The sequence below is a fragment of the Microchirus variegatus genome (assembly GCF_963457635.1).
Source record: "Microchirus variegatus genome assembly, chromosome: 7".
NCBI classification, from domain to species: Eukaryota; Metazoa; Chordata; class Actinopteri; order Pleuronectiformes; family Soleidae; genus Microchirus; species Microchirus variegatus.
In genome coordinates, this window is record NC_139808.1 from 5,269,268 (window position 1) to 5,285,412 (window position 16,145).

At 43.9% G+C, this 16,145-nt stretch overlaps 1 protein-coding gene across 1 annotated transcript; it reads right to left on the minus strand.

Annotated features, from left to right (window-relative positions):
- Nucleotides 1-1,124: 1,124 nt before the first annotated feature.
- gli1 (GLI family zinc finger 1) lies at nucleotides 1,125-10,083 on the minus strand (the record flags this gene model as incomplete). Its single annotated transcript, XM_083892919.1, has 12 exons — nucleotides 1,125-3,688; nucleotides 3,797-4,121; nucleotides 4,236-4,478; nucleotides 4,662-4,826; nucleotides 4,917-5,066; nucleotides 5,242-5,382; nucleotides 5,577-5,684; nucleotides 5,857-6,025; nucleotides 6,883-7,081; nucleotides 7,172-7,273; nucleotides 7,401-7,633; nucleotides 10,013-10,083. 12 exons carry the CDS (start codon nucleotides 10,081-10,083, stop codon nucleotides 1,125-1,127), a joined length of 4,470 nt encoding a protein of 1,489 aa, XP_083749045.1.
- Nucleotides 10,084-16,145: the final 6,062 nt, after the last annotated feature.

Here is a 16,145-nt window from a genome sequence, read left to right on the forward strand (position 1 = left end):
AAAAGGAAAATAAAAAGCCGTCATCCTCATCTGAGTCATGTACGAGTCGTAGGTCTGGTTAGTGTTGAGTTGAATATATCGTGTAACATTAGCTTACTTAGCGTTACTCATATGTAGCCTATGTACCTTAGAGATGACAAGGCACTTTTCCGTGTCTGACGTCGATAAACGTCACTGTACACACAGCTGCTTTAGGGACACTTTACAGTAAACATGTCGAGTGCAAACTCTCTGTCTGGAAAGAACACAATTTCAACACCAAAGATTCAAAGTCCTGAGTGTCTGTGTCTGCATTTGTGGGATAACAACGTGGTTCCTGTGTGTGAATACTCTCCTGGTACAGAGTTCATGAGAAAATCTAGCCATACAGGTTAATATTTAGTAGCACCGAGAAATGAAATTCTCAATCGCTAAAAAGCACATCTTTCTCAGCCTGCCAAAGTATTATCTTACTAACTCCCGTGTGAACGTTTAACCTTCAGTATCCAAGCAGTCGATCACGAGACAGAGGATGATTTTGCTCCAAATGTCTCATTGTCATATTAACAACATATATAAATGTATATAAAAACGTATTTACACGTATCATTCTCTGCTCCACTGTTGCCACGGCGCCCCCGTGTGACTGGAATGCCTTCTTGGAAAAAGTTCAGGATCAGTTTCATGTCAGGCATAAAAATACTAAGTACCAAAGGCAGAGGAATACAGCAAGGAGTGAGAGTGATCAGGCACCTTTGGTTTTAAGGTTTAAGGTGTGACTTTTAACAATTTTGAAACCCATGAAGGGACCACATCACATTAGCTTAGTTTCAGCCAGCAACCAGCATGCGTTATGGTATATTGTTATTCCCAAACATTGGTATCCAGTAGTAACAGAACCCCTTGCAAATCCAGGATCCTGACTCCAAGAAGGATTAATGTGTTGTGTTCATTCATAAAGGCTTGTGGGGATGTATTTAAAAAAAAGTCCAGACTAATGATCCAATATATGAAATGTTCCATTCAAAAGTCATACCCCATAATGTCCAAGAGAAAATCATGATAAGGAAGAGGAACTCCAGGTTGTCCTTATTAAGACCATGCCAAGGACTCAATTTGAGTGTTATCCTGAATATATGCGTCTTCTAAGACAGTGTGTTCAGGTATTTATTCTCCCCAGCCAGCGAGGTAAGCATGGACGTCATGTCACCAACAGCCATGTTGGTCAGGCCAGAACCTGCAACTAGGCTGACAGAAGTCTGGGGGGTGGTGAGGCGGGACGAGGCCTGGGAGGCAGAACCTGGCTGACCCTGAAGGGGATTGCTAACCAGGCTGAATGAGGACGACTCGGCATCATCGATGATGGAAGTGAAGTCTATGCGCGTGTTGTCCAGGTCAAGGTTTTCTAAGTCATTGGAGATGGGGCCGGACTCTGGGTAAGGAGCCATTGGGGAGGGCTTATTTCCACCCGTTGGACCAAGGTTTGATGGCATGTTATGCTGCTGGTTGTTACAAGGCCCGTTCTGGGCGTCCATGTGTTTCTCCATTTCCATGCTGATCTGACCTGAGTAGTAAATGTTGTTGTTATTGGAAGGAGAAAACATTTCATTCTGTGGATGCTGAACTGGAGGCAGCCTGACCCCTCGTCTAGGGCTGGTAGTAGAATGGACAGGACTGAGGTGAGGCGGGCTGCCCAGGTAGCCTCCTCCTACCTGCGAGAGGCTATTCTGGCGACTGAGGGGTTTCCTTCCCTGAGGAGGCCTGGGGACTACCATCTCCTGACCATAGCATGTGCCTGGGAGACCTGTCAGCTGCTGGTCTTTACATGTCACGGGCGCAGGTCCTTGGCTGTGGGCTGGAGGACTCATGACCAAGTTCTGGTTGGGGTATGAGGGATAGGTCTGGTTAGAATACAGATTCTGGTTTTGGTGCTGTGGACTGTGCTGCATCATTGTCTGGCCACTCATATCCATATTGTCAGAGAGAGAAGAAGGTTTTATTCCACTTTGCTGCTGCTGTTCCTGTTGCTGCTCCCACATGAGTGCTTGTTGGGACTGTACATAGTTCCTGACCATCATTTCCTTCACCTGCATCATGGGGGTTTCTGATCTCTGGCCCTCTGCGAGAGCTGGCCCAGCACAACCCAAACTCAACCCACCTCTATTTGGGTAAGAGTTTTGGTTCTGCCCTTGAAAATCACAGCTCGGATTGTTAGAGTTCCTCATCATAACTTGGCCGGGCTGTTGTTGGTAACCCGGAGTTTGCTGGAGGAGCATCTGCTGTTGTTGGAGTTTAGCATTTTGACAGGCATCTCTGCCTCCCATCCCGGGATGAAACTGCTGCTCAGGCTTGATGGTGAGTTTGTGGGTTCCATCGGGACTGTTATAGAGCCCTGTCGGATTGGTGAAGTGGGCCTGTGTCTGCTGTTGCTGCAGGGCGTGCTCTGGATACTGTGCTGCTCGCTGATTCTGGAGAGCATGGTTGGAAGTTTGGACATGGCGGTGGGTGTCACTCCATGGGCCTCCAGCGTTACCGCTCTGACCTATGCTGGGATATTGAGGACGTGAGGGACTGAGCTGGCAATTGCTCATACTGTACTCAGCCTGCTGGAGAAGTGTATTTGCCACGCCGTCTGGATGAATGGGTCTTTCTTGGGCCATTGGATTTCCGCCAGTCCTAGAAGTGACTTCCCTTGCCTGGTTCTGGTAGTGCCCCTGCATGTAACCCTGGTCTGGACAGCCCAGTGAGTCATGGCTTGGGGACAGCTGGTTTGGAAGAGGACCTCCAACTCCAACTCCTCCAAGAGTTTGATGCTGTTGCTGATATCCCCTGAAGTTTCTTTCTCCAGGGGGCATCATCATGGAACGTTCCCTGGTATCAACAGGGGCAAGGTGTGGCTCCATACCCATGGACTCCATCATTACATTCTCAGTAATGCTAGGTGGCCGCGGGGAGTACAGGTGGCGTGAAAGACTGGTGTCAGAACCACGATGTTGCAGCGCATTCCTTCGGCTCATCATAGACACATTGTTAAGGCTATTGAAACGCTTTGGAAGAGCTTGCGGATCTGCTGATGGCCGAACCGGGTCACTGGCTCGCCTGCTGCTGTTGCCTGGAGCCTGGTGAGGAAAGATAACACCAGTGCCATACTCTGTGTTGGCACTGTGTCTACGTGGACCACTGTGCTGAATGAAAGGAGGCAGAGGCTGCCCCTGATATTCACTCAAAATGCCTCCTCTTCTGCCTGGAGTTAATGGCTGCTCCATATTGGGTAAAGGAGTAGGTGGTGGTCCACCAGTTGCTGCAGCATATTTGGCCTTTAGGCTATACTGCTGGGCGGGTGTTAAATTTGGAAGACCTGGCAAACCTCCACCTCCAGGACATGGAACTCCTCTACGATTGGTCTCGGGGGAGAGGGTATCGCCCCCACTCTGATCTGAGCCAAGAAGGTGACACTGTCCTCCTCCTCCTGTCCCTCCTATCTGTGAGACCTCACTGGAGCGCCTGCTGGACAGATAAGGAGACACCATGGAGGAGCGACGGCTGACGGTATAAGCAGAGCTTAGGCTGCTGGTGCCACTTCCTCTCCTGTCATTAGTAGAGCAGCCGATGGAAGCTCCACCTCCTAACTCATGGTTAGACAACTCCATGACGCGTCGATTTGAAAGCAGTGGAGAAGGTGCACACATTCCGTGATTGTCTCCTGTACCTGAAAATGAACATCCAATAGAAAATATGTTACAGACAGCTCATCAATGCAAATCAATTTTGATCTACTGATAAAGAAAAGCAATAATGATTTATCATTAGAACTTACCAGGAAGTGTTGGTAGCTTGTTGTTGGCACAGCGGCCAGGAGGGGTAGGTCTACGGATTTGCTTCAGTTTGTCAATCTTCAGGTTCTCCAGTCTCTTCAAAGCCTGTGTTGACATACCCATTGTTCCTCCTAGACCTCCTGGCTCCCCTCCTCCACCTCCTCCTCCTCCTCCAGCCCCTACTCCATCTTCTAGCGCTGTGAGATCCTCCAAACTGCCTGCTGCATTTAAGTTCATCTCCACCCCGCTGTCGTTGTTGTTGGCACTCCCTAGAGGAGAGCGTTCACTACTGCAGGACGATTGACCACCAGGACTTGGCTGAGATTTCTGTAATGTATTCAAATATGCAATAAATGACTTGTTGTTGTTTAATACTTATTATGAAAAACCTTCTTTCAGTTAGTTGAATTGCAGGCCATAAATAAAAACAAAAGCACTAACCAGGGCAGTCTCAGGTGCCAACAGTTTGCAGTCCTCCCTGTGAGTCTCCTCTTTCTCCAGCAGCAGTTCAGAGTTTTGGCCACCAGGTGTCATAGCTGACCCAGGTGGCCGAGGGCCCGTGTCTCCGCGATGCTTCTTGGTAATGTGGGCTTCAGGGCCGTGCACCGTCTTCACATGTTTGCGTAGAGAACTCGGGTCTGTGTAGCGTTTAGTGCAACCGGGGATCTTACATACGTAAGGTTTCTGCAAAAGAGCAAAAGTATCAGTCAGTGCACATAATCTAGTTTATGAGTATCATCTTGCATGTCATCATTTGCATTGTCTACCTTGTTTATGTCAGTATTATTCTTGCTTAAGTGCATATCCAAAAGTAGACATTAGCTATTAACCTATGCCGATAAAATGACTTTGTTTGCATCACAGTACCTCATTGGAGTGAGTTCGGTTCTGGTGCTTGGCGCGATCTGAAGCGTTGGAGAAAGCCTTGTTGCAGCCTTCATGTTCACACACATATGGTTTCTCCCCGGTGTGGGAGCGCAGGTGAGTCTTTAGATTTTCCAGACGAGAGTAGGCTTTGTTGCAGCCTTCAAACTGAAAACATATGTACAGTTGTTTTGTTAAAAACACGTTGCAATAAAGAAAAGCATAAGATAAAGATAGATAAAAATGAGATCGACTCACAGTGCACTTGTGTGGCTTCTCTCCAGTGTGTCTGCGCATATGAACCACCAGCATGTACTGGGCCTTGAAAGGCCTCTGCTCGCGAGAGCACTCCTGCCAGTGACACACAAACTCCTTCTTCTCGCCATGAATGTGCTCATTGTTGATGTGCTGCAGAGCAAAGATAAAAGCAGTCAAGTAAATTAATAATCAAAAGGGATCTACAGTAGATACCATTTCTATAAAAAAAAAGGATTCATCTTATTATAACACCGCTCAAACTTTCTAATAGTTTCCCCTTTCTTGTTTCTCCACCCTTCGGCGTCTATAGATCAATATGTCTCACATGAACGAGCTGGTCTTGTGTGTCAAATTCCTTGTTGCAGCTTTCCCAGTGACAGTTGGTTTCATAAACTGCTTCTGGCTCTGGTTTCCCATCGTCTTTGTCCAGGTCGTCTCTGCCGTCTAACAGACCAAGGAGAGGGTCCTGGGATGCACAAACAGAAAAGAAAACAACATTTTATTTGACTTATTTCAGTTCAAACGGTACGCGGCAGGATATAAACATGTGTCTTCTACAGACAAAGACTTTTCCTTTTCCTGCATTATTATATATACAAATCTTATGCAAACACTAAAATGTGAAAGTGGGAAAACAACATTTTCATGACGAGTCTTTACCTGAGTCCCGGTGGACGAGGGACTGGCCACGTCTCCCTCTGACCTTTCTTCCAAGCTCTTCATATTCATGCCGTCCATCACACTGCCCAGCCCCGGCTCTGTTTTCAGCTGCACAATAAATAAAGTTTACGGTGAACACACATTTTAATAGTCCTCATCACATGCTCTTAACTTCCTATTCCCACCTCCCATTCTATTCCTCTCACAGCGACAGAAGGTGCACTGACAGCTGAATCTTTACACTTTGTAAAAGGAAGTGAGAGAGAGAGAGATGTCTTACATGTCCATGCTTGGGTGGAGCGTGGAGCCGAGGATTGTGTGGAGGTAAGCGGGAGGCTTGGCAGGGACCCGGCGTGTGTCCGCCCAGAGGCGTCACCCCGCCTCCCCCGTACATGGCACCCTGTTGCCTGGAGTGACAGTTTATGTTGCTGGAATAACCCAGGGACGGACTGTGGAGGGATGGAAAACACAATGTGACAGTTTAAGGAACAGCTGATGGATGTAATTTAACAAAGAGTGGCCAAATTATGAAAAAATATGAATTCATTGTGGATGAATGTCAAACAATTTTGTCAAATGACATGATTCCTTCATTATCTGATACATGTGTATGGGTGTTTTATTGCAGTTCATTCATTTATATATTGTAATTATTCCGGTATTGCAACTTGTTTTTTTTTTTCAACTCTGTGTGAGGGGATTTTCTTGTTTTCATGACCTCATGCTCACCACATAATGTCGGTGTGGGATTGTGGCTCAATGTGGCTAAAGAACGAAAATTAACTTTTAAATGGAAACAAATGTCCATTAGATTCAAACCGTTGTCAAACGAGTTCACACACTGCTGATGAAGCAGACGACTCACTGTATTCCTCAGTACAGCAGTGTTTAGATGTTGTGTAGCCTGGCAACATTACACTGCTGCACACAGGAAGTGATTTAGCTTTTATATTTTTTAAGTATCCCTTTAAGTCAAGACGAACGGAGGCAACGGCAACATTGTGCTAGAAAAGTGGGATGAGTGCAAACATGTTGAATTATCAAATTCAGCAGTTTGACGGGATAAATGCTTCTTTCGCTCTGCTGCTGTATACACACAAACGCTCCTTCAGTCAGGCCTGATAGTATTGTTTGTCAGAGCCCATTATTAGATGAAGGACACAGTAAACAAAACAAATAACGTTGTTCATGAAACCAAAAGAGAAGCAGCATTTGCAGCAGTTACATACTGCAGCTTTAATGTCCCGAGGCTTTTATAATATCAACATCACAAGAGTGTATTTGTTGATTCAGTTTATTATCTGACCTCATGGCGCTCACGGAGAGGTGGCCGTAGGAGCTGGCTCCGTTGGGGTTGCGGCACGAGTTGACGAAGGCCACTAAGGAATTGGGCGACGTCCGGATCACCGTCTGTAGATCGACGCTGACGTCGGACAGAGGAGAGATGGACAGAGCTCTCTTTTTGCTCAGCTTCAGCATGGAACGAGGCGTGGAGAACCTTGAACCTAGACGATAAAAAAGACGTTTTAATGAAACACATGCGCATACATTTAAAGTTAGCTACTTCCCACACGACTATGTGTGTGATTCCTTACCATCACCAGACCCGATCTGATCAGAGCCAGGCTGAACCTGGCAGAAGTTATGATGAGAGGACATCATGTTGTTCTGATTACAGTAGGGGGTGCTATTGCCTCCTGTGTGACAGAAACAGGACATAAACATTAACTTCTCTCAGATTATAAAATCTGAGTCATTTTCTTCAAACCAGAAGCATCTGTGAGATTCAGGTGGTGGTAAAAGATACTCTTGACTGTGGCTCACCCTCTGTGGGCAGCATGCCCCTGTGGCCCATCATGCTGTGGGGTGGTGGGGCCTGAGGGGGCCTCATATATTGATCCATGCTGTGGCCAATCGCCTGCCCCGGTCCCGATCCATGAGTCATCGTGGAAGTCATGGGATTATACATGGCTCGGCAGTCCTGGGGAGGGCCGTTGTGGAGCTGGGAGCGCAGCGAAGACACATCACTGTAGGGAGACTGGTCTGATGGCACTAGGCTGCAAATGCGAGAACAAACGCATGGGTTTTAAATATATAAATTAGGAAAATAATAGAGAAATGACAACAAAAGAATGGAAAAAAAAAACTTGATTTCAGCTTTAAAAACAATAGGATACAGGATTTTTTCCTGGTGTAGTGCAAATATCAGAGCAAATATCTAGCATAAGAAATAAAAATTCAATTTGAAATACAACACATGCATCAAATATTGAGTCCAAGCTATTCTAGGTTCATAAAATATGTTGTGTATCAACAAAATAAAGGAGCAGCAAGTCATCAAGAGTGCTGCAAAAATATAAATGATAATGTTATGGATCATTTTAGAACAAAATAAATATGTGAAATACAAAAGTATATAGATTTATTTACTCCACTGAGCCACTACAATGACTGTGTAATCATGACAATCGTCGTCCTCTGAATTTAGTGTAGCACAAGCGCACTCATCTGCTGTGATGACTCATTCTCACCAGTAGATGGCGTATAGCCCTTATCTTAGTCTCCATGATGGAAACTTACTAAACTGGGGGTTTTCCCCCCTTCCCGATAGAGTAAAGTAAAGCTGAACAGGAACTTTCCAGTCCTCTCATGAATTTCAATGTTTTCCCTGACCTTCCCTCGGTCTCAGTGCTGAGCTGCCTCTCTCTCCTGCTCTGCTCTGATTCCTCTTCTTCTCTCCGTCCCTCCTTTTCTTACATGAGCAGACTTCATCCGTCCACCTCCTCCTTTCACGTCTTAAATTCTGTCACCCAAAAAAACGTGTATTCCACACAGGAGCTTAATCTGTCCTTTCTAATCCACTGTTCTCCCCCTAGTTCCACCCGAATTTACCTCCCCTTCTCCCATTCTCGGGCCCTTTCTCCCTTTCTCTTCTCCACCATTCATCCCTTCTGTTCTTCTTCTCTTCCTCCCTCCCCCGTCTCTTTTTCTCTCACTCCCTCACCCTCTCTGCCATTCCTCTCTCTCTCTCTCTCTCTCTCTCTCTCTCTCTCTCTCTCTCTCTTTCTATCTCCTCTTCTGTCCTTCTCTGTTCAGCACAACCACCTTTCTCTCCGACTCTCTCGCTCATTCTGGGTAACCTGAGTGGGGCGCGAGGCAGTCATGCAGAGCGCAACAGGGCCTGGTCAGCCTGTAATTAGCAGCTGTCAGAGAGGCCGAGTCCACCCCGCAACCTGGGTGGCATCAGGAAAGGGAGGGAGTGGGAAGGAGGGGGTGTGCGGTGAGGGGCTGAGCTAGTGCTCCGTGTCCACAACAATTGCTTCTGTGGCCTCGTAATATCCCTGTGTTAAAATAGAAAACAGTTTCCTCGTCCCTGAAAAAGTTGAAGATGGTTTCTGCTTCCTGGAGAAAAGCGGACGTGATTTCTAGACTGTTTGTCGACGAAAGAATGAGATGCGGGCAGAGAAGAATGAGCAGATGAGCACTAAGGGTTCAGAGAAGATACTCGTTTTCTTTCTTTCCCAGGGTGAATTCAGATGATCTGTATCACGATCATTTCATAACAACTGGAAACTAAACAGCTCATGTGGCTTTGTCCAAACACACTTAGAATCCTGTGCGTGAAGTCAAACAAAATGAAGACGTGGAAAAAAACCTTGTTATCACTTTGAACTCGCCAGGTTAAATACCTTCATTCCTGTCGAAATTCCAAAAATCTGTGCTCACTGACCGACCATAAATGACAACTTATTGGCAGGAAGAGGCCGTGCCGACGTACGAGGAAGATTAACTATCTCTTTACAGAGACGTAGCTCCTTGAAAGTGCATCTGAATGTCACATATCAATATAACCTTTTAGAAATCAGTATTTTGTGTATATACTCACTGGAAATGTGAAACAATGTGCTACAGAAATGAAAAATAAAGTAAACATTAAAGGTGCACTATGTAATAAATCTAAAGCAACTGGCCATAAAATCCTCCTAATATGTCACAGAGACTCAGGAATAATATTCATATAACAACAGTACAACCAAAATATTTGCATTAAAAAAATCTTTTGCAGACTGCAAATCATGTTTATGTTTTGAAATCATGTTTTGGCATGATTTGGCGCCACCTACCGCCGTCTACCAATCATTGCAGACAGTAGAGTCTCAGCTGCCGAGCAAACACGGGTTGCCAGTTATGTCAGAGAACGAAACCTAAAAGACCTCGGCATTTTGAATTTGAATGTAGTAACCGTTTTTGGCCACAAAACTTACTACAGGGTAACTAGTTTAACATTAAAGGCGCCATATTTACAAATGGCGCCTTTAATGGTAAACTAGTTACTAACCGCTCAAGCATGATAATAATACCCCAAATAATAGATTTTCTGAGGTAAAAGTGTGTGAATGCGGGTGCAGAGTGCGGTGTGAGGGCGGCTGCCGTACCCTCTGGATGGCTGACTGGTGGAGGTCTCATAGTGATACAGCCCCTGGTGTGGCTGCATGTCCACTGGCATTGGAGCTCCGACACCTGCGGCTCCCGCTTACACCCAGGACCTGGCACACAGAGACGGGGACATGACGTTAGGTCATCACAGACAAAACAACTGCGGTTGTGGCGAAAAAGGGATGTTAATAATAAACCTGACCAAGCAAAAATAAATCAACGAAAAAATAACACCCACACACTGACAATCACAGAGTCACACTTTCTTAGTCGGAATAAAGTACGGAAAACCACGTAGAAATTAAAGGACAATTAAAGGCACTACAATAACACGTTATTTAAAGTGTATTTTTAAGGGCTTTTAAAGGCCTCTGAGGACAGACACAAAGGAACCAGTGCGACGTTTGTGAATTGAAAATCCGGAGCAAAACAAACCACAGTCTTCTGCTCATTTATAGAAACATAAGGATTAAAAAAAAAAAAAATACTATTTGGACATAAAAACATAAAATCCACGAGTATCATGAACATATATATGCTGTGTGCACATTCCTGGACACCGTGGGCTGCACCACCGCACTGATACGCCGGATTTTAGGCTTCCCACTTCCCTTTCACCATACCACAAAGACTCACTTTTATGGGACTAACTTTTGTCACCGACCCCTGGATTTGTCCAGGTCGCTTTTATATGGATTTTTTTTTCTGTTTGGACTTTTATTTATGTGGAGTTTTTTTTTTTTTTTTTTAAGTTCTGTTTCTGGTTTTATTTTGAAGTTTTTTCTTTCCTGTGTAACTTGTGTGGAGTTTTGCTTCCTGTCCCGTGTCTTCCCTGATTGTCTGATTGTGTTTCACCTGTGTCTTGTTTGTCACACCTGTGTTGATTGTCCCTGTCAGTGTATTTAGTCTCTGCTCACCAGTGTCTGCGAGGGGTTTTGGGATCTAGTTTGTTTCAATTCAGTCATGTGTGTTTCTCCACTTTGTTTCATGCTCATGCGAAAAGACAAATATTATAGGGATGGTGTCATCGAAATCTTTTTAAAATAAGCGTAGAAGAGAAAAGTCATACTATGAAGCTCATAAAAAGTGTTTATCTCCCCGTGTTTCTGCTCCATGTTGTCTTTCGGCTTAAGTTTCACTCCTTTATTTTGGTTAAGTCTGCTTTTTAGAAATCACTCTATGAGACCCATAGTCAAAACTTGTAATTTATTACATCTCAGTTTACATCACAGGTGTAATTCATGTTCCCACTGTTGTAAATGTTGTGGTTTGAGCCTCTGAATGGACAGCTGTTACACACAGTAACATTTGTTAAGACAAGATCACGGGGGGGGGGGGGACACAGCAACCCCCAGAAGCCAATAATGAATTGTAGATTAATGCACCATTAAAATGATTTTTAAACAAAAATACATTGACACAATGAAACTTAAACCTCCCTTTTAAAACAGTGCTGTAAATGGTCTTTACAGACACTTAACACCCGCCACACCTGCCCAGTCGTGGACAGAAGTGATCAACGCGGAAGAAACATGAGCAGCTCTCGGACGAGCACTTTAAGTCGGAACATGTTCATGAAATAGAGATAATGTCCGATTAAGCTCGTGTGAGAGCGCTGCAGGGAAGGCTACGAATAATTTACAAAAAGACTAAGTGGGAAGGTTTCCTTGATGTCAGACACGGGCGTCACTCTTCACCTCGCGTTGTCCTCCAGGCGGTGTTTGGACACAATTCTCTACATATTTTCCATAGTTTGCATTTAAAGCGTAGAAGAGAAAAGTCTTGACGATGAAGCTCATATTAAGAAGGCATCGTTCAAAAATGTCTCTAAGGCTAATTCTAGCCGACAGAAGAAGCACCTGGTCGTTACAGGTAACCACATCAGAGCAGACACTAACTACTGTCACAGCTGAAGATGTAAACGGAGGTGTTTAAGAGGGAAAAATTAGGCTGCTCAACACACTGATGTCATGGCGACAACAGATGGAGGTGTGGCGTTTTTCAGTAAAAAATGTGTCTTTATCATTTCCAACGTGCCAAACGAGCTGCAACTAACGATTATTTTCATAATCGATGAATCTGTCGATTAATTGAGCAAACGTTTGGTCCATAAAATGTCAGAAAACGTTAAAAAACGTTGATCAGTGTTTGTCAAACCTGGAAACGATGATGTTCTCAAATGTCTTCTTTTGTCCACAAACCAAAATGATTCACTTTTAAAGGTGCATTATGTAATAAATCTAAAGCAACTGGCCATAAAATCCTCCTAATATGTCACAGAGACTCAGGAATAATGTTCATATAACAAACTGAACTCACCAACAACAACAGTACAGACAAAATATTTGCATTTAAAAAAATCTTTTGCAGACTGCAAATCATGTTTATGTTTTGAAATCATGTGGCGCCACCTAGCGACGTCTACCAATCATTGCAGTCAGTAGAGTCTCAGCTGCCGAGCAACCACGGGTTGCCAGTTAAGTCGGAAAACAAAACCTAAAAGACCTCGGTATGTTGAATTTGAATGTAGTAACCGTTTTTGGCCATAAAACTTACTACAGGGTAACTAGTTTAACATTAAAGGCGCCATTTGTAAATATGGCGCCTTTAATGGTAAACTAGTTACTAACCGCTCAAGCATGATAATAATACCCTTTTTTTTTACGTTTTTGGCCACATTCTTACATATGGCACCTTTTAATGATTTCTTTGTCATGTGGAGCAAAGAAATGAAGAAAATAGTCACATTTAAGAAGCTAAAAATCTTGTTTTGTTAATCACGAAAAAAGTTTCAAACCTATTCAAAATTATCAAAATATACATATAATATAATACACATTTGTCCGCTCTGCTCTTACACGTAGAATCAACATGTCACGTAGCCGTCGCTCATGTGACAAGTGTTTCGACAAAGTGAGGGAAAGCTGCTGTGTGCTGCTACAAAATAAAAGCTCCGCAGTGACAGGCTGCAGCCTGTCATGTCGTAGCACAAGTGTTAAAAGGGCAGCAGGGACCTATAAACCACAAAGGGGATTTGCTATGCAAAGTTAGTCGGCGCTTAAATGAAGTGGGCAGTCCGTGGGTAAACAGCACATATATCCAGCACGAGCCTCGGATCTGCGTACGATGATTAGCAGGAGGTGCTAAATAGAGACCTCAGAGAAGGGAAGTCAGCTGTCCAGGACTAATAAATACCAAGAGGACAGACTCCAGTCAGACTGACACACACACACACATAGTGACACACCTGTCAGTCTCGCCAGGGGGTAGCATAATAATCTCGTGGCCACCAAGTCTGAGAGAGTGAGTGTGACTTTGAAAAATACTAAAAAAGGGGGTTTGCACTGTGCACGACCAGGAGCAGGTGTGTACGAGAAGAGAGTTTTGGAGACAAGTGTATTTGCAGTTTGTGTGAACCTGGTATTCCTTATGTTGTGGGGACCTAAATCTGTTTACACAGTCACATTATGGGGACAAAAATCAAGCCTCCATAACGAAAATGACTATATTTTAAGGTGAAGACATGCTTTAAAGTTAGGTTAAGGTCAGAGTTAGGATTAGGTCAGTAGTAATTATATGGTAAAGGTTCCAGGAAATGAATGTAAGTCAATGTAATGTCCTCTGAAGTCATGGAAACCAGTGTGTGTGTGTGTGTGTGTGTGTGTGTGTGTGTGTGTGTGTGTGTGGCATGATAAATGGTGTTGAGTGTAAAGTAAGAATTAATAACACGAGACGTGAGCTGAATTTTTTGAAAAACATGTTTGTAACACACACACACACACACCCATATATATAGGGTGGTACAGTATATATTCTCTATCTGGATTCCTCATGATGGACGATTTCCTGCATCCATGGTGCTGTTGACACAGGTGTTGTGGCATTGTGCTATTTTAGGTCAATATTTTGTGAGAAACACTAAGGGAGTTTGGTCCCCAGTGTAATTTGTGGTGTTGGGTTTGAGAGAGATGGGGCAGCAGAAAATTAAAAACCCCAAGGCCATAAATCAGACGGCAAACCAAACAACTCCGCTCCACCGCGGCGCAGCGCGCTCGGCGCAAACCGACCGAACGAGCCGAGGACGGAAGAGAGGAAGTTTTCGGGCCACTTTCTACAACCAAAACCTCCCCAGTCAAACACAGCTTCGCTAACCCAACAACATCACCACCCCGTACAAATAAGCCGCACCAGAGCGACGTCTCTAATCATGCTCAGTTTGTTCTCTGCTGAACATCCTCCACCATGTACTCGAATGGGATGGAACCATGTGAATAAACCATGACTCAAAGGGACACACAGCACGCAGGGCGGTTGTACAGTATGACTGAGCTGCAACTTAGAAATAAGTCCAATAATAAATGATGTACTAGCTGTTTTGGGTTTATTGAATTCATTCATATGATGTCAAAAAGAAATATGCTGGCTGCTGTAAAGTGCTAAGTAGAACCATATAAGGTTCTTTGGCTTGTCCTCATAGGAGAACCCTTTTTGGCTCCAGGTAGAACCTTGCACCCTTTTGAAGGGTTCCACCAAGTACCCTTTGAAAACCCTTTATTCAGGAAATGGGTTTTAAAGAGTTCTCTAGATCAAATTGTTCTTACTGGAACCATTAGTGTTACCAAGAACCCTTGAAAAACCCTTTCTTCGGGGAAAGGGTTTTTCAGAAGCAAATGGTTCCAGGTAGAACCTCAGCCCTTGTAGAAGGACCCTTTTGGAACCCTCCTAAGAGTGTGTACTCTTAGAAATAAAAGTGCTAAGTAGAACCATATAAGGTTCTCCGGCTTGTCCTCATAGGAGAACCCTTTTTGGCTCCAGATATACCTTTTTAGAAAGGTTCCACCTGGAACCCTTTTGGAGGGTTCCACCATGAACCCTTTGAAAACCCTTTATTCAGAAAATGGGTTTTAAAGAGTTCTCTAGATCAAAATGGTCCTTACTGGAACCATTAGTGTTACCAAGAACCCTTGAAAAACCCTTTCTTTGGGGAAAGGGTTTTTCAGAAGCAAACGGTTCCAGGTAGAACCTCAGCGCTTGTAGAAACCCTTGTTTCTAAGAGTGTTGTGCAATTATCAAAGCATTAAACATATAATTCTATGTTGAGATATTATATGAGTTTTTCAACAAACTTCAGACTCATTCCTCTTGCAGCACCAAACCCATCAACACAGTTTCCCACCTATAAATAAATGATGCTTTCATTGCGTTCATGGAACATTGCTCATTCACTGTCAGAAACCCAACCGCTGCATTGTAAACTCCTGCCATTCATCAAAAGCTAAATACTACAGCAAATCAGGTATTTTTTCTCTGAAGGGAGTCAAACATTTAGAAGGTTTCCCTTACCTCAGGTTAAAGAAAGAAAGAAAGAAAGAAAAAAAACACACATTCCTCTTAAAGGGACCAATTTTAATCCACACCTTATTCATCAGGTGTTTAACTGGTACGGTCGTACTTGTCCTGGCATGACCAGCTAATGAGGATGATGTTTGCAAATTTACAGTTGAATAATCTCTTATAATGGATGATTGTGCGACTTCCAGACTCATGCAACAACAATTCGGCATTATCTTTGCAAATATTGACACACAGCGTAGAGGAAAAGCCTCACAGCAAAACCCACATTTAACCCAAACTTTATTTCTCACATCAGACCATATGTCATTATTGGGGTAAAAACCATGATTCAAAATAGCCTGATGTCAATTTAAACACTCCCCTCCTCATATACACCACCTGATAACTCTAACGTTAGTCCAACTGAAGGTGAATCTCTGGATTTACTTCCAAAGAAATCTTGCTTTATTGGCTACAAAGGCTCCAGGAATGGCTCTAAAATGACTCCAAGCTCTACCGTTCTTCTTCTGACTCGTAAGTTACTTAACATATACATTATGTTGCAGGTATGACAGCTTATATCGGTTGTTATAATCACTTTTGTTTTGGTTTGACATGCATGCTTCACTGAGACTTCTACAGTGTGTTTCCACCAATTGGAACAGTTAATTTACGTACATATTGTTTTGGCATATTTCCATTAGGAATAGTGCCGAAATAACTGGCCCCAACTATTACATTTTTTGGTACCTTTCCCTTGGGCTACCAGAGTAATGGTATGGTACGGGTGGAGCTTGA